Raw genomic sequence first — 18749 nt, 5'->3', positions numbered from 1 at the left:
AATATTCTAGTATTCACAAAGGTTGAAGGATTGTCTCTCTTCGAAATAAAGAATTGTATTTATGTTGAAGAGGGCTCACCCTTAACCTTAATCCACAGTTGATAGACCCATCGTTTTCTGTTTCGGTTTTTTTTTTTTTTTTTGGCCGCGCCTCGTGGCACGTGGGACCTCAGTTCCCCGACCAGGGATGGAATCTGCGTCCCCTGCGGTGGAAGCGTGGAGTCTTAACCACTGGACTGCCAGGGAAGTCCTGGACCCATCGTTTTCGACACAGGTTCTCACTGTCTTTTATTTGCACGTTGGATGACTGAAAATGTTACTGTAATATTTAAAGGGGTCTAAATTCTTTCATCAAAAGCTTTTGTGGCTTGAACTTCAAATAATTTATTTTCAAATTACTTTTACTGTAATTCTTATTAATTCAAATAGGTTTCTGATTTGATATAAAACTCTGTAAATGCAAGGAACAGTTTAATGAATTGAAAGATAGGATTGAGTCTTTTAAAGGAAGTGTACGAAATATGCTGACAATAATTGCTTAGATAGAAATCACATCTTAATGGCTTTGTTAATGATTTATAGTGAACGCTGTGTTTACGTTGACTTGGAGGAACATGTGCAGTTAGAAAGATTTCTCCCTCTGGGTTTCAGCAGAATCTTAATTTTTTTTTTTCCTTTTCCTGAAATGTACTCAGTTCTAAGGCTAGCTCTCAGAAACGTTAGCAGGAATTGCAGAGCCTCTGTTGGTGATGGTTGTATTTGGGTTGGGGTAAGGGGTTTTTCTTTCAAGTTGGGCACGTAACTGATATGGTTGTAAAAATGGGATCCAACAGAAATGAGAATGGGGGAAAAGCCATTTGAAGCTTTAAGACACAGGGCTCACATACCAATAAGAAATAAGTGTTTCAAAAACATGCAAGCTTTTTGCCTCTTTAGAAAGTCTCAACTTAGGTACCATTTGGAGGGGAAGAATTAATAACCCCAAAGCTTTAATTAGTGTAAAATTTCGATAACTCTGGTGGCTTTTTTAATGGCTGCGTTGATCATTGGCAGGATGATTTTTTTGTTGGTTTGGTTGGGTTTTTTTGGACAGCCTGTGTTGTTGGTTGGACTTTTGCCTATTCAGACAACCTGACTATGCTGATTTCATGTTAGGTTCAGTCTTCCACACAGCAGAGGATTAAAAAGAAAGGTTCCCCTAAGACGATTTTGCAACTGAAAGAGTAGAACAGGGGACCTTATTTGCTCTTTCTCTGGTCAAGCTGTCTTCCCAGTAAAGAGTCATTGGTGCTCCTCGAGTCAGGAAGAGTTTACATAGTTGCCATAGTATAAACCGAATTCTGTTCCAACTGTGACTTGCCCTTTTATTATAGACTTGACTGGAGAGACTTCCCCGGTGTAAATGAAGTGCTTTATTTATTAACAGCCAGGCAGCAGGGGGCCAGAGCCCTTGGTGCTGGCAAACGCTGGCCGTGCACTGGTAATAAAGGCATTCTCCAGGGGCAGTGTGCTGAGTGCTAAAAGAAGGAAGCAGTAGTAAACAAGGTGTTTTACATTCAGGACAGTTTCTCTCTCATCTTGAAGTGTGTAATTGTGTTCTGGATAAATTATGGAAATAAAAAAAATTCAGAAGTTGCTCATAGGGAAATCACCCTCTTTAAAAACAAGTAAAATTTCCAAGGCAGAGCCAGTAGATCCTTGGCAACAAATCTTGAGGTTGGCTGGTTAAAAAGTACAAACTGTATGGGCTGGAGAATCTGACGTAACTGGGTTCAAACACCAGCTCGGCCACTTAGTTGAATTCCATTAGGCAGCTTATTTCAATTTCTCCGTGTCTCAGGTTCTTAATCTTTAAAGTGGAGACATTGAAAACTCCAGGAGTTTGAGAAGGAAAAGCGTGCAAAGCCACTAACACAACGCCTAGCGTCAGAGCAACATACGTTCCCTTCTCCCAGTCCCGGTGCCTGAGAATGCTATTTCTCATTTCAGCTTCTTGCTCGAAGATTTGCCCCATCACCCCGGCCTTCAGGCAGTTCTCTTGTTGGTCAAATAGATTCCAACCCAGGCTTAGTGTTCTGTGTAATGCATTTACATAGTGTTTATAACAAAATGAGGTTTCAGGAAAGAATCCATGAGTTAAGTCAACTGATGATTGAATTAATGGGGGATTTCTGAGTCCACTGCATTCCCAAGCCCACTCCAGCCCTAACCAGCTCAGCTGAAATGGTCTTTACTGATCATCAAAATAAATTTTATCTTTTTTTTTTTTTTTTTTTGCTTTAGGTAATATGCTTTTGCTTCCTTGTAATGAATGTCCTGGCAACTTCTAGAGTACTTTGGGAGACCTGCTTGCGAGAGAATGGGCCTCTCTAATGCCAGAGTTTTATTTTTAGAATTTGTGGGTCAGATAGGGAAGTTATAGGGAATACAGTTGCTGGTATAAATTAAAAGCCAGTTTGATTCCGTCTCTTAAACCTCACCCACATATACCAACTAGCAGTCAAAAATGTCTATACGTGTCAGACGTTGTTCCACCCTTAAAATAAATTACCTTGCTGATAACAGCCTTATTTAATGGCTACAGTATATTGTACCTACTTGATTTCTTTTGCCCAGAACGTGTGCTGTTTCTGCCCTGACGGTGTATCTGCTAATTGAATTTTAGAAAATCGGAAGAGTTTTTTAAATGGATTATTTAAGAAAGGCACCAAAGTTACCTGTTTGTAGCCTTCTGCTACACATCAAATTGTGTTTTGTAACAACCTAATTGTCATGATATCTGTTTCAAGGGGAAATTTATCAAGTCACAGTGCACCCTTCTGTTTGGAAGAAATAGTTGCGGACGTGAGCAGAAATTATTTTTACATAAAGGCTTCAGGCGGTTAGGAGTACTGACATACATATCATATTTTCATCACTGTCATTCGCTTCCTTTGCCTCAACTAAATAGGTCATTATTATTCCATTGCAGCCATCTTATGATGCTCCAAGCATGGAGCTCTGTGTAATATAACTACTGTCCAGCTGACCCATATAATTTATTGGTGACTTTTACAGAGTGACATCCTTGGGCCACCACCATCAGTCAAGGCACTTTGATATCTTGCAACACTTATAATTTTTTAGCATTTGTATTGTAACCATGTTAACATAGCTACGTATTGTCCTTTTCTGAGACAGTGGATTTTAGGTTGGCCTTAGCAATTTCAAAAAATAATACAGTAGTGATGATGATACCACCGTGGATTTGCAGAGCCTGTTATGTGCCAGAGCACAGCAAGGGCAAACATTTGCAGATGGCAAAAGTTTTACCTGAATGATTTACTCAGTAATGACACATTAAAGGGATCTGGTCTTATATTATTTAATTATAAGTAATAAATAAGAATGTTTAGACTTTTTAAGAAACGTACAAACAAAAAATCCCTCTGGCTCTGTTTTATTACTTTCCTTGCTTTAAATACAAAACCACAGTCAACTCCTCTGCTCCTGTCTCCTTTGCAAATGTTTTATAGCCTTAATATGAATATAGACAGAATATACTAGGGTTCTGAGTAAAGACTAAAATTAGAGTGGATGGTTATTTCCACAGTAACTATTCTATTAGAGCTTAATTGAATTGCACTTGGCTTTAAGTCCCAGCATCTGCAAGATGGTAGTCAGGATCTATAAGGCCAAAGGGATTAAGGCCTTTCACTGGGTAGCCTTTCCATGTGTTCCTTTTATAAGCTGAAGATTCTTATTTGTGTTGCTAATAAACTTCCTTTCGGTAGAAGAAATCTCCTCCACAATCCGGTAGACTGGTTTGATAGTCTAACCTCCTCAAGGCAAGTCCCATTTTTCGAGACAGAATAGCATTTGAATCATGCAGTTTAATGTTTCCTTACTAGGTTGGGTTACCCTGAGGAAATGGGGTATTGTCCTTTCTGTACAGACCTCCCCGCCAGGGCCAGCAAAACCACCTTGAAAAGCTTGCTTAATTGGCAGGAATTCCCTTTCCCTTGTTTTAGTCTCAGATCTGAGAATAAACTGCTCCCCCCAGCTTGGTTCTGAATTCTGTGTTTGTCACGGTGACCCACTGAGGAAAAAATAAGCATGACTTCGTCTCCTCTGATCACTCTTCCTCTTTGATATTATTCTCTAACACTCTTCAGCCCACTAAGCTTTCACTGCTGGATCAAGCTAGGGAAGATTTACCTTTACACTTGCTACAAGCCCTGTGGGCCTCGTTCTCACACCCAGGTTACTTCCCTGGATCAGAGGTCTCAAGGTTGGGTTTGCTTTTGCTCTGCTCCTCAAGCTTCAAGAATTTTTGTTTATCTGTGCCTCTAATAATTTTTTCCTTATCCCTCTAGTTGCCTCTTTTCTAATCCTCTCCCGTAGGCTGGTCTATTTCTAGGTGGATTTGGCTTAAAGCCATCTTAGACGTCCCTTCTCACACTTCCCAACTGTGTCCTGCCAAGAAAGGATCCTTCAGCAGAAATATGAGAGCAGGTGGAAATCCTCCATTTACTCAAATTGCGTCTCTATTTATGCGGTCTCATTTTTTTTTTTAGAATAGTACTTATCTTTGACCTTTGTTTCTTAATGTGACAGGTTTTTTTTAGAGAGTGAATAAGCCACCCCGAGTTGATATATAATTACATAGAGAGCTCCTTGAGAGCAGGGACCGTGAGCTTTCATTCTTGTATCCACACTACTGGCAACACGTACAGTTGCTTAGTTGGGATTTGACATCTAGAGAAGTGATGGTGGTGATGATGATAGCAGCTACCATTTATTCAGTTTTACGAAAGATAGCCACAGTGCTAAATGCTTTACACTGATTATCTTTCTTTTTTTTTCTTTAAATTTGTTTATTTATGTATTTATTTTTGGCTGCGTTGGGTCTTGGTTGCTGCGCGCGAGCTTTCTCTAGTTGTGAGCGGGGGCTGCTCTTCGCTGTGGAGCACGGGCTCTAGAGCGCAGGCTCAGTAGTTGTGGCACACGGGCTTAGTTGCTCTGCAGCATGTGGGATCTTTCCAGATCAGGGTTCGAACTCGTGTCCCCTTCATTGGCAGGTGGATTCTTAACCACTGTGCCACCAGGGAAGTCCCTGATTATCTTTCCTAATCCTCCCAACAGCTCTGTGAGATAGCTTTTAATTACTATCCCCACTTTACAGATGAGACATGGTCTCAGGGACTTTAAATAGTTTGCCTAAAATCTTACAGCTAAAAAGCAATGTCTCTTGTCCCCTCCCTGATTGACCATTGTACCTATTGCCTATATTATACTTTTTGTTCTGTAAGTGGGAATTAGGGATCAGTTTTCACCAACATTGCAGCTTCTTAGAGGCTAGGACAGTATCTTATACTACTAAATCCCCTGCTATGCCTGGTGCGGAATTGGACATTCAACAATTATTTCATCTTTTGCTTTTGAAGTCTCCTCTCCTCCTACCTGTGCTGTGGATCGTTTAGGACATTTATGAGGGGCCCTGGCTACTGTCACTTATCCTAGAAGTAACAAAGTAGAGCAGATCTGGAGATAATCCAGATATCAGTGGATCTGAAAGCCTAGACTTTTTGACATGTTCTGTAAGAGATTTTCTAAATGGCTGGAAGGGGGTAGTCTGTAGAAGGGGCGTGGTTCAGGACTGCCTGGAGCAGTCCTGAAACTACATGAAGATGTAGTTTCTGAGAACAGAGTAATAAAGTGAACTGTAAGGCTTCCCAGGATTTTACTGAGTTTCCAAAGGGTCATAGTCAGGTCCCCACCCCTACGCAATAAATAACGGAACTGCCTATACTTTGGGAATCTTGACATCCACTAACAAGGTGAGATTGTTTACTGAGCCCTCCCACCTACTTCTATTAAGTGACCCCTTGAGTTTTCTGTGAGGTGACCAAATAGCTCAAGGGCATTTGAGCTGAGGTTCAGTACAGTCATTGCTTGGTATCCATGGGGGATTGGTTCCAGGACCCCCACGGACACCAAAAACCTCAGGATCCTCAAGTCCTTTCTATAAAAGGTATACTTTAGGGCTTCCCTGGTGGCACAGTGGTTGAGAGTCCGCCTGCCGATGCAGGGGACACGGGTTTGTGCCCCGGTCCGGGAAGATCCCACATGCCGTGGAGCGGCTGGGCCCGTGAGCCACAGCCGCTGAGCCTGCGCGTCCGGAGCCTGTGCTCTGCAACGGGAGAGGCCACAACAGTGAGAGGCCCGCGTACCCAAAAAAAAAAAAGAAAAGAAAAAAGAAATGTATACTTTAAGTCATCTCTAGGTTACTTATAATACCCAATACAATGTAAATGTTATGTAAATAGTGGTAAAAACAATGTAAGCACTATGTAAATAGTTGCTGTCGTGCAAATTCAAGTTTTGCTTTGGGGAACATTCTGGAATTTTTTTTTTTTTTTTTTAGTATTTTCGATCTGTGGTTGGTTGAATCTGTGGATGCCGAACCCGCAGATGAGGAAGGCTGATGTATACATATTTCCCCTACTCCGTTTGTGGGAGCTGCTGTTCCTCATGACAGCCAATACTCTTACCTTTCCATACGTCTCCAGCGTACTACTTGGCTAGTAAAAACACTGGAGGCTGGAGCATGGACATCACAACTTCTGACAGCACGTTGATTCCAGGCTTAGTTGTATTTTGCCCCTAGATCTAGCTCAGCTTAATAGACTCGTTTTGTGGACTATTGGAGAGAGGTGTGTGAGCCTTACCAAATGTGGCTCCTCCTGTCTATTTTCTTTTTTGGCCGCGCAGCTTGTGGGATGTTAGTTCCCCGACCAGGGCGTGAACCCGCTCCCTTGGCAGTGAAAGCTTGGAGTCCTAACCACTGGACCTTCAGGGAATTCCCATCGTGTCTATTTTCTAATTCACTTCTTGTTTCTTTCTAATTCACTTCTTGTTTCTCATTTTAATTGATCCTATTAACCAAATTTTAATTGATGGAATTTTTTTCTCCTTTTTGTAAAGGTGATGGACAGAATTTGTTTACGAAAGATGTGACAGTGATCGAGGGAGAAGTTGCAACCATCAGCTGCCAGGTCAACAAGAGTGACGACTCTGTTATCCAACTACTGAATCCCAACAGACAGACCATTTATTTCAGGGACTTCCGGCGTAAGTTTCCATCTCTATAGCGTTAGATGGCAACTTTTTTTCCTACACGTTGTCTTGATAAAGAGATTGCCAAGGCCTCCTTTTTTTTCTTTTTTTCTTTTTTTCTTTTTTTTAATTTAATGTTAGATGCTTAAAGTTTAATCAGTTCTTCAGAGGAAAGAAGAGACATGCAATCATAATCTTCCTACTTAATAGAAACCTTGAATGGTCCTTTTTTAAAAGTAAGGCAGTCTTCCTTTGCAATAGGAATTGATTGTAGTAATTCAAGGTGAATTGCCGTTGAGTCCCAAATACTTAGCTGACACAAACAACTCAAATAGGGTAAAGCAAGGAAAATATAGCATTCTCAAAGGTAATCTGTTTGGTTTGAAGACTGAAGTTTCCTAGGCAATCTGTGCCTATAAAGACAAAACCAAATCTCCTGTCATCATAGCGTGTGGTAGATGGAGGTGCCCATGTGCTGAAATCCTTCCAAATATAAGATCACAAAAGCCAGTAATCGAAACTTAATTGTATATCATAGCAATGGTTCAAATGGGTGTCAGGGTTTGGCAAGAGCAAGAATCAGGTCTTTCGAAAAATTGCGATTTGAGAGCATTGGTGCCTAACCAAAGTAGGTGTCAGGCATGTCGCCTCCTGCCCACTTGTCCCCATTCTCCCCAACACCTCAGAACATTCATGACCTGTGGAAAGAGTTATGAACATAAGGAACATTAAGAGGACTGTGGAGGGTAAAAGGAGAGAAGCCAGCTTCTCATTGTTAGAATGAATTTTTGTCATTAGTATATACTGATCTAGCCTTTGCCAAATTAATATAAGGACTTTAAAAGTGAATATTAGACATCAATAAAAAGCCCGCATACATTACTTTTGGGATGACTCTGACTTCCTACTTTATGCCTAATCAGTTTCATCCCCGTGGAGCTGAATGCAGTTAGAAAATGGGGTAAGGTCTTAAGGCCCCTGAAGGCCCCAGGCCATGGACTTTTGGCAGTGCCACCTCAAACCACATGAAACACAAAGATGCATCAGAGTTAAATTGGATTGTTTTGCTATAAAGTTTTTTTTTAATGATTTTCATTTTGCTTTTGCAATTACTAATAATGCTTTTTTAAAATTTTCTCTCGTAATATTAGAACCTCTATTTCTTTTAAGGCCTCAGATTTTTAGAGACAATTTAAAAGCCTGTAGGTTCTACTCCCTGAAATTTCAGTGCCAAAGGGAGCTCATTGCCTGCCCTTTCCTCCTGTTCTCATTCTGCCTGTCTCCGATAGACGATCCGAAACAATTTATGAATAAGTGCTCAAAACTGACAGCAAGGGATATGCGTGTGTACACAGACACACACACCCATGTGTGTGAGTTTCCTTTTTGGGCAGGGATATATATATATGTGTCTACAAACAGTTATTGCAGAAGCCCTAACTAGGAACTCAAGAAGCACAAAGAAGTACCCACCAGGTGCAGAAAGACTTAATCCATGTGTCTGCTCTGTAGCTGCCTTTCTAGTCACCTGCCTTTTGCCTCCCCTCGGGAAGGCAAATAGACTGTCGTCTTTCCCACAACACTAACTCTGTGTTTTGTTTTCCAGCTTTGAAGGACAGCAGGTTCCAGCTGCTGAATTTTTCAAGCAGTGAACTCAAAGTGTCGTTGACAAATGTCTCAATTTCTGACGAAGGAAGATATTTTTGCCAGCTCTACACTGACCCCCCTCAGGAAAGTTACACCACGATCACAGTCCTGGGTAAGCAATGCACCAGGGCTTGTCCTGGGAAACGAGGGGGTGGTACTTACTGCCAGATGGCTTCCAGCAGCTAGGAAAAGGTTAACGGTAAATTTTACTGTTTTAGGAAGACTCAGCGCCCATCTTGCTGAATTTTAAAAATAGCCTATTTTACCAAACACTCTAAGGAATGGCAATCAGCAGGCTCTCTAGATTTCCCCTGCTCTTGGGTTTCAACCCTCAAGCTTCAGAAGCAAAGATCAAGAGAATTTAGAGCCCTCAAATGAATCACTCGCCACATGTAATGTCGTTGCTTCTACCTCCCAGGACTTTTTTTTCCCCCCTTCTGTGCAGTAGAGGGGGAAACAGGCTACCACATCTGCACCCTGTGGCAGAGCTCTGATATGAAATCCACTTAATGATTTTTCCTTCTGAGTTACATCTCGTTTAATATTGTTGATCTCCTTTTCTTCAGCTTGACTTATTGCCTCATTTATTGCTCCCACTCAAGATTATGCTGTAAAAATCATACCCCATGAACACATACTTTGCCACAAATTGCAACCATTAGATGTAAAAGAATGAAGAGCTTCTAGGGAGAGAAGGCTGATAATAAGCGAGCATCGTGGATCGGCTGCTGAGTACACCTCTACCTCTAGCGGGTTAAGTGTCTTCACGAATGATGGCTAGCTTGCGACTTTCAGCAGAATCCCGGTAGCCAGGTTTCCATGTGTGTGTTTTGATAGAGTCAGCAGATACTCCTGCGGTGAAGGTGGTCTGAACTAGTCACCTTTTAGACAAACATATACTACAGTGCCTAACACCAGCCAATTTGGATTTTTGAAACTGAGTTTTCAAGGACCTACACTATAGCATGAGGCAAGATCTCTGATTTATACCTTCGGAAAGATGATGAATCAAAGCCTATCTGAGGCGGCAGACTGCAGCTTTTCAGTGTAACGATATGAAGATTAAAGGGGAAAGATAAATATGAAGGCTGTTTTTGCTTAGTGTGTGTGAACATATATGTATTCATGGGTGTATGTATTGATCTGCTGCCTCATTACTTTATTTAAACACAGCTGTAATAGGGAACATTTTTTTAATTCATTAAACTAAAAACATATCCCTAATGCTGACATATATGTTATTGATAAGAGGAACACTGATTTTAGACAGTCAGGTTTCATGTCTGGCCATGTTGCTTCTGCTGTGGTCTATGTTTGGTGATGTGTACGTGTTTATCTCTAATTGCGCCTTTGATCCCTATTAGATCTGCAGAAATAGTAAGTGTGGAAGGTTTGGCTAGGATGAACGTTTTGGAATTTGGCAGATGTACCGAAAGTTTTCTGGAGAGGTCTTTGAAACACTGTTTGCTTGTTGGAGTAAGTCATCAGCTGCATAAACTTCAAATAGGCCATCTTCCCATTGACCCACCATTGTTTATGGTGTGTCCACAAAAGTGACGGCAATTAGATGGAATATACTTAACGGCATTTTGCATTTTCAGAATGTTTCGCTGCATATACCTTTAAGTATGGATGTCTTTATTTCAAAGAAAGAGATGATAATAATAGAGGTTAGTCGTCTTGCCCAGCTTACAAAGCACATGGTGAGAATCAAGAATCTTAGACTTCGAAGCAGACCTTACTCTTCTGCCTCAGAACCTCTGGGTCTTCTAGTCTAGGTTGTTTTCAACAAAATCCTGAAGGCTGCTGTTTCAAGATTTTCTCCCTGAAGGTGCACATCTTTTGTTTGCAGGAGTGTATCTGGTCTTTGACAAGCAGTTACTGCCTGTCAGTTTTCAGTGTTTGGTACATTTGTTCTCAGACTCGCTAGACTGGGCCAGTTGGACGGAATACACCCAGCACTAGGCTTTTGAGAAGCATTATGCCTGTAATCCTTTTGGAGGTCTGATTATTCTAGAAATAATAGGTTCCTTGCTTGTATTGTATAGAAACATTAACTTAAATATACTTGAAAGTAATGCTGGTAAATGCTCTTTTTGCAGATATTATGCATTCATTTAATATTCCTTCCACTGAATTTATTCTAGGATTCCTTGACGGAGTCAAATTATTGTTATCGGCACTTGAGTCTTTCATATTCCAAAATCTGACAGTTTCCACTGATACTCATATATTCAAAGCTTCCTCCTAAGGTTTAGAGTTTTCAGGTATCATAATGAATGAAGAATGATCTATCAGCATCATCTTCGTTTCTATCTGTGGTTCTCTGAAAAGGACCCCATATGTACTTACACAGCTGTCAAACTTCCTGATCGGATGAAGATGCTCATTTTAGTGCATGCATCTTTATTAGTTGTTTGAAGCATTCAGCAAAAATTTCAGCATAATTATAAGACATAGAGATGGGTATTTGTTAGTTACTATTCTGTTTATTATCTTATCCATGTAAAAACCGAAAACTCCCCTGTGATATTTTGCATGCCTTTGGATGCCTTTTAGGATATTCATTCACTTCTCCCACTTGTGATGAGTTTGTTTCTTTCTCCAGATCCTACTACTGTTCATGAAAGGAGATGAGTGAGAGAGAGAATATGCTGCTTTAACATTAGTATAGTTACTGATAATAGTAGCTAATATTATTACAGTCCTGTCCTTCTAAGATTAGTGTTCACTCAAGATTCCAGGAGCAGGAGAACCTAATTATTTTAAAGGGTCTTAGAGTGAGATTCCACATACCGACCAGCTTTAAGTCTCCTCTTTTGTTGTAATTAACGTGACTCATCATGATATTGCTGATTTTTTTAATGTTGTAGGCGTAATGTTTATAATTAGCACTCTTATAGATGTGAAGTTAGCTAAGAAGAACGTCAACATTTCTTTGCTATTTTCTAGTATTTCCCTCTACGTGACTTTTATTCAAGTTTCCATCTCTAGGCACCTCCTTAGATATATCTTTGGTTGTTTTCATTAATGGCTGCAGGCAGTTTTCACTAAATATGTCTGTTTAGCGGACCATGTATAAGTGTATTCTCTGGTTAGTAGCAGTTCTAGTTCATTTTTTTCTTATAAATGGATTTTGATACCTTACTAACTGCTTTCGTATTTGAGTAGACATTATGAAGTTAAAGGGAAAAACGGGAGAATGAATAGACCAAAATAAACTTTAAGATTTTCTTGTCCTACCCCCCCTTTTTTCAGAAAGATAGACTTAAATCACTTCATCTATATTTTCTAAAGCTTTCTTGCTTTCAAAAAAAATCTGAGAGAAGTTAACTTTATAACTGATATCAGTGAACCATTATGACTCACATTTTATTTTATATTTGTAAACCAAACAGCTCCTACTACATTTGACTCTTTCTTCTTCTAAACTTCGTAAAGATCAGTAATACTGGTCACAGTCTTGAGAAAACTGTTTACGGACTTGGAAAAAGTCATTCAGCCATTTCTCAGGATGTTCTTCTCCACAATAAACAAGTCCTTTATTTTTCTACACTGGTCATATTTTCCACCACTTTTGAAGTTTTCCACATGTCTACCTTGGCTGTCAAGTTACAGGTGATGTCAGCTCTCCAGGAGGAGCTAGCATTAGTACAGGAATCACTGGGAAGGATTAGGGAAGTGTAGATTATATCTGCTGCAGTAGAGGAGGTATTAACATGGATAAAACCAAGCAACAGGTAATCTAGATAAGGACCTATTTGCTGCCATTCACACTCTCAACACCCAAACAAAATCTAAGAGACATTGGTAAATTTTCCTCTGGCCTAATTTATACGTACCACTTGCCATTTCCTTACTTTTTTTTTTTTTTTTTTTGCGGTACGCGGACCTCTCACTGTTGTGGCCTCTCCCGTTGTGGAGCACAGGCTCCGGACGCGCAGGCTCACTGGCCATGGCTCACAGGCCTAGCCACTCCGCGGCATGTAGGGTCCTTCCGGACCGGGGTACGAACCCGTGTCTGCCACATCAACAGGCGGACTCTCAACCACTGTGCCACCAGGGAAGCCCCACCATTTCCTTACTTTGAAATAGCAGACATTATTGATAATGTGAAAAGAGCACGCCATCATCCTTATGACCTTCTCCATCTGATGGAGAGAATTAAGTACTTCCTCTACTAAGAAGTACCACTGAAGGTGAATTGCTAGTGGAGGTTAGAAGAAGCCTGTGAGGAGGAGAGAGAGCTCTCCAGTATCTTCAGACTCAACACGAGAAAGGAGAGGATAAAGGAAAGATACTCAGGAACACACAGAAAACTAATATCTGACAAAGACTATGTTTGAACCTTAATGCCGTCAAGACCTGACAATTGATATTTGCTGGAACCTTTTAACAGCTCCTGGATCTATTCCCATCAGGAAGATTCCCAGGTTACCACAGAATGACCATCAAAGTGTTTCTCCCAAAGTTATCCATGCATACTGAAATCTGCTCTATCCCATCCTGTAGTATTTTCCAAGCAAGAAAGGTAATGTGTATTACACATTACCTTTAGCTATTTGCCCTCTTTTTCTCATCTGAAGAGAACCCTTCTGTGAGTATCCCGTCTCAATTTAAGTTTGCTTAAATTGAGTAGTATCCCATCAATTACATTACTCAATTACATTTTTCTCATTGAAAATCATTGCACATGTCAATATCAGAAATTATTTTCATCACTCCATTTTTATTTCTGCCTGGACCTTGAAAAGAATTAATACTGTTTGACTTTCAGCCCTACATTTGTTGGGAGGACATTCCTAGCTCTTTTACTCCTTAGTTATTCCCTTTTTATCTAAGCCTCTTCTTCTGTTCCCCATAGCTCACCAAGATCTTATTTTCTTTAGGCTTGGACAGTCTTTTCCTCTGACATTTGCTCTAACAAAAGCATTTTTTTCAATATTCCTATTATACGGCACACAGAATTTAGTAGTATTTGTTGGGCGTAAACATCTAGTCTCTCTGTGTACCCCATATCAGCTATCTAGGTACGTGTAATGAAAATCTTTAACCTACCTGATTGTCATCTAGGAAGGATAAACTGCGTTGAGGAAATAGCTAGCCAAATCATCCCATTTACTTTTATACCTGCCTTTCTGTCTCTTAAAATGTTGGCAGATGTGCAACTCCAAATTGGATGTTAGACTATCTCTCTTTATGCTTATTTTTTCTTAAAATGTAAACTAGGGTAGTTCTTTGCCATATTTAACTACTCATTGGGGCCACATCACTTTAGCAACACGTCCAGTTGAGCAACTGTGTTAGCTTCCTGTGATACAGGGAACAAAGAAGAGACGTGATTTTGCTCCAATAGTTACACTCCCCCTACCAACTATCTTGCTGAGAAACATACACAATAAATCATTTTCCTTTTCCTTTTCCATAATTCTCTATAGAAATTTTCAACTGCTTCAATTCAGTGTAAAAGTCTTCCTGTGGGTAGAATTTTCACATTGGACTAGAACAGTTGGAAATCTCAAATACATGGTTTAATCCCATAATTTATTGAAGCAGTATCAGAGATTTATTATTCAACTTGATCATCAGGATGGCATGTTTATACATATTTAATTTCTTGTTTCTCTTCTGAGTTGAGAAACTTATTAATCATAAGTCTTAGAACCATCTTTGCTTATTCATGGTGGTCAGGACATATATTTTTAGATTCAGTCTGCTGAATTCAGTATTCTTATTGATTTTTATTTCAAGAAGCTCAGTCTTGACATAAGGTTGCACTTATATGGTTTCATTGTCAACTCAGTTTCCGAAAAGATAACATGCTTTCTTTATCAACCACCGTCATTACTCTTTATTTGATATTCAGCATTTTAGCCCCCAAATATTTTATTCTAATCATTTTATTACATATATGTTTAATATGCTTAGACAAGAGTGGTTTTAATTCTGAGGTGGAAATCTAACCTACACTCAATCGTCTTTTCCACCTTTGGTTTCTAAAATTTGCAGCTTTAGATTTCAGAAAATCTAGAAATAGAAAATCATTACAAATTAACTGGCATTTCCTACATTACTACATCTTCATAGCTAAAGGATCTTATTACTACGCCATCCATCAGAGGTCAAGATCATATTCTAGATCTCTGTAAATACTTTGAATTGAATGGAAGTGGCTCTGAGGCACAGTTTTTCTGTGTATGTTTATGGGGAGTGATTCTTTTACGGGACTCCATGTTTTTGATCTTTGCTGGTTGACTTTGGAATCTTTCATATGAAGATTGAAATCCAAGGGTTGAGTTTAAGGACAAATATTCCTCTCAGAGACTTCCAGGTAAGGAGGATAATGTCAATAGTGTTAACTCCTCTTGCTTTTATATCTGCTTTCTGGTCAATTTTCTAATGATCGATTGATAGCAAATCTAGTATCTATATTTTTATAACTTGGTCACTGATAGGAGTGGAAGACTGGTCATTTTATCAGATAACTTTAGGACGAATTCTGAAGTAAGGGATTTTACGTAACTCGCTTTATTTGGTAATGACTTTGTCTTTCTTCTGTTTCCTCCAGTGGCAGTTTGTTTTAAATTCCCATCAGGAATGTCTATTGTTATCTCCTTTTTTTGAGAGCAATGGTCCTAGTTTCTAATGAATAGAAGAATATGCCCAGAAATAGATTCTGTGTTTAAAAAGCACACATGTTTAATTTGTAGTCCCACCACGTAATCTGATGATCGATATCCAGAAAGACACTGCGGTGGAAGGTGAGGAGATTGAAGTCAACTGCACTGCCATGGCCAGCAAACCAGCCACGACCATCAGGTGGTTCAAAGGGAACAAGGAGCTCAAAGGTAAGATGCGAATTGCCTGGTACTGAGGAAGCCAGTCCACACTCGATCCCAGCAGGAGTATATCTTTGTGGACGTTAAAGACAAATGCAAAACACACCCCTGAACAAAAATGCTCATTTATATTGGGTTGACCAAAAAGTCGGTTCTGTTATAAGCAAAAATGAAAGACACATTTTTCATTTTCACCAAGAACTTTATCAAACAATGTATTTCTTAACTGATCTTTTTGGCCAACCTAACATATGGTTTGCAATCAGTTAGTAAGTGTGTCTGAGCCCAAAGCATAACGGCATTTTACTGTTCTAATTCATATCCTCATTCTGTCGTTTGAGGGTTCATGGTGATATGTGCTGCTAGGTGTTTACTCAGAGGCTCAGAGAGAACCAGACCTGTAAACTAGAGCTCGCTAGACCAGTTAGAATCACTGAGGTATCCCCTGAGCTCAGGCTGGCCATGTCTGTACCCTTAGTTCTCCTTGCTTTTACCCTGTGACCCAGGGTGGGTCAGGACCCCAGATTCTTGTGTTACACCTTGAAAAAAAAAGTATAGCAGTCTTGGCCATGGTGAATACCAAGTCATTCTAACATCTCTTGGACTATTGGTTGTTTTGACAATGGGCATTCCTGCAAGAGTGCTTGTGCTAAGCAGCTGAGAATCTATCTTCATAGCGAACTTGCAGGCACCACCCTTCTTGAGAAGTCTGTGATTCAGTTGCCCATGTCAGCAGCCTATTCTTCTGCAACGTTTCTGACTTTGTGCTGGCAGCACAGGCAACTTTTTTAACCCTGCTCCTATTGTCTCTCCCTCAGTACCGGGCCATCCAGATTTGATTCCTGGATCCTCGGACATCTGCCCTCTTAGCCGCTGCATCGGCTGAAGGATACAGCCTAGCCCCTATTTTTGACTCTCTTTTTGCCAGTTATCCTAAGTTCCTCATGCATGTCTGCATTCCGATTCCTTTCTTTGCAAAAGGTTGCCTTGCAAGTAGTACCCAGGACAGAGGACTCAGGGCCTGAACTCCTCTGATCATTTGACAGAAATGCTTGCTGTGTGCCTCAATTTCCTCTAAAATGGGGATATTAATATTTACATACCTTGTGTGATTCTTATGAAGATGAAATGAGTGAATATTTGTAAAGCATGGGGCTAGTGTCTGGGCCAAGGTAAGTGCTCTGTATGTGCTTGTTAAATAAATAAATAGTTCCGGGAAGAAAAGAAAGTCCTTTTAGAAAGAGGATATAAAAATCTATATCTAGAAACAGAAAAATCTATATATAATGGCTTAAGTTTCAAAAAGCTTGCTCTGTTTTAATCTCCTATTTCCTAGGTATGGCTTTGGAAGGAAGGAATTTCTCATTTCCCCTCTGCTTTTCTGTCTAAGTGAATTGAGCCATTAAATGTGTACCAATAAGTACAAAACATTAAAAGAAAGTTAATGGTGCGTCATGTCCCAGGGAGTGCTGAGTTCAGGAAAGGGGCCTCCTTGGCCTATTCATCCCATCCGGAAGCCTCCTCCCCCCCTTTTCTGGGTGTTCTTGGACGTGGCTCCCTTCTGGCCTGAAGCCTATATCTTACTTTGCTCTACCCACTGCCACTGCATTTTTTTGTGTTCTTCCAAAAGTCTCAGAGTTTAAACATTTCAATTACAATTTCATTTAATTGTCGTTGCTTTCCCTGTTAATTGCTGATGGGCGTGGGCAAAGGGGGTTGTTTATATCTTTACTCCTGATTGAAATTACTTAAGGGATTTGGATGACGTCCTGGAATTTTTAAACCACATTACAGCCTAGTAGATGTGTTAAGTTCAGATGGTTGTAGGGGGAAAAAGCACTTCTCTTTTCTTCCTCTCTAGGGCCTGAGCAGTCAAATGTCAAAATGGGTCAACTTTCAGCTGCTTTTTTGTGGGAAAATTTAAGACAGAAGAAACATATATTTAAATAAAAATAGTAAATAGTATGTAGAGTTGATTATCTTAAATACTATCCTGCAAGGCTGAAAAGTAGGAAATTATCCTTTTATCAGTTATCTACCCCCAGATTACCCTTATCTGGAGTGACTTCCATTATGTTTATTAAAATAGTAACGTTGGGGCAGAGGGAGGGAGGGGAGGATATTTAAGAAAAGAGTGAGACTCACTCAGCTCTGGTTTCTTGGTATGTCCCCCCAGGCAAATCGGAGGTGGAGGAGTGGTCAGACATGTACACCGTGACTAGTCAGCTGATGCTGAAGGTGCACAAGGAGGATGACGGGGTCCCGGTGATCTGTCAGGTGGAGCACCCTGCCGTCACTGGAAACTTGCAGACCCAGCGGTATCTAGAAGTACAGTGTGAGTACCTGTCTTAGTCCTTTCTGGCTGCTGTGCGAACTACTACAGGCTGGTGGCTTATGAACAACAGATATCTACTGCTCACGGTTCTGGAGGCTGGGAAGTCCAAGGTCAGGGTACCAGCATGGTCAAGTTCCAGTGAGGTCCCTCTTCCTGGTTCATGGCTGGCGCCTTCTCACGGTGTCCTTACATGGTGGAAGGGGCTAGAGAGCTCTTTGCAGCCTCTTTTATAAGGGCACTAATCCCAGTCATGAGGGTTTCACGAACCTCCTGACCTAATCACCTTCCAAAGGCCCCACCTCCTAACGCCATCACATTGGGGATCAGCATTTCAACGTATAAGTTTTTGCGGGGGGGGGGGGACACAAACACTCAAACCATAGCATTACCCAAGTATTTTATCCTGAGGGTATAGAGTAGCAGTTCTTTAAAAACACTTCAGAAGCCACTTATTGAATACATATGTTTTTATATAGTTTAGGTGGAATTTTCATCTTGTTGTCTTGGTAGAAAAATAATCAAAGGATTATTCTACTGAAACACTGCCATATTATAGAGTGCCAATGAGGATTTTGAAAATACTACATTTAACCCAAATGTAAAACTTGAAAATGATTCCATCTGCTCTAGTGCATGACTTAATTAATTAAATTTAGTGAATATTGACTGTAATCATTTCTATGCCAACTTCAAAATCTAGGGTAATTCCAGCCGCCCCCCCACCCCCAGCTTTATTAACCCCATCATAAGTGCTGAATTTTTTTATAGAAGGGATTTTATTCCCACTGAACATCAGCATCTTGTTTTAGATTGCAAGTTCTCTTCTATTT

At 40.2% G+C, this 18749-nt stretch overlaps 1 protein-coding gene across 8 annotated transcripts in view; it reads left to right on the top strand.

Annotated features, from left to right (window-relative positions):
* The window catches only part of CADM1 (cell adhesion molecule 1), a 344102-nt gene that overhangs the window by 259579 nt on the left and 65774 nt on the right, over positions 1 to 18749 (top strand). For all 8 annotated transcript variants that reach the window (XM_067751098.1, XM_067751101.1, XM_067751094.1 and 5 more), the window contains exons 2-5: positions 6967 to 7113; positions 8705 to 8857; positions 15456 to 15593; positions 17761 to 17919. In XM_067751098.1, coding sequence (XP_067607199.1) covers positions 6967 to 7113; positions 8705 to 8857; positions 15456 to 15593; positions 17761 to 17919 — 597 coding nt within the window. The remainder of the gene's footprint in view (positions 1 to 6966; positions 7114 to 8704; positions 8858 to 15455; positions 15594 to 17760; positions 17920 to 18749) is intronic.

The sequence above is a fragment of the Pseudorca crassidens genome, chromosome 9 (genome assembly GCF_039906515.1).
Source record: "Pseudorca crassidens isolate mPseCra1 chromosome 9, mPseCra1.hap1, whole genome shotgun sequence".
Lineage (NCBI taxonomy): Eukaryota > Metazoa > Chordata > Mammalia > Artiodactyla > Delphinidae > Pseudorca > Pseudorca crassidens.
Note: the sequence above shows the minus strand (reverse complement) of the source record. Positions and strands in the feature narration are given on the sequence as shown.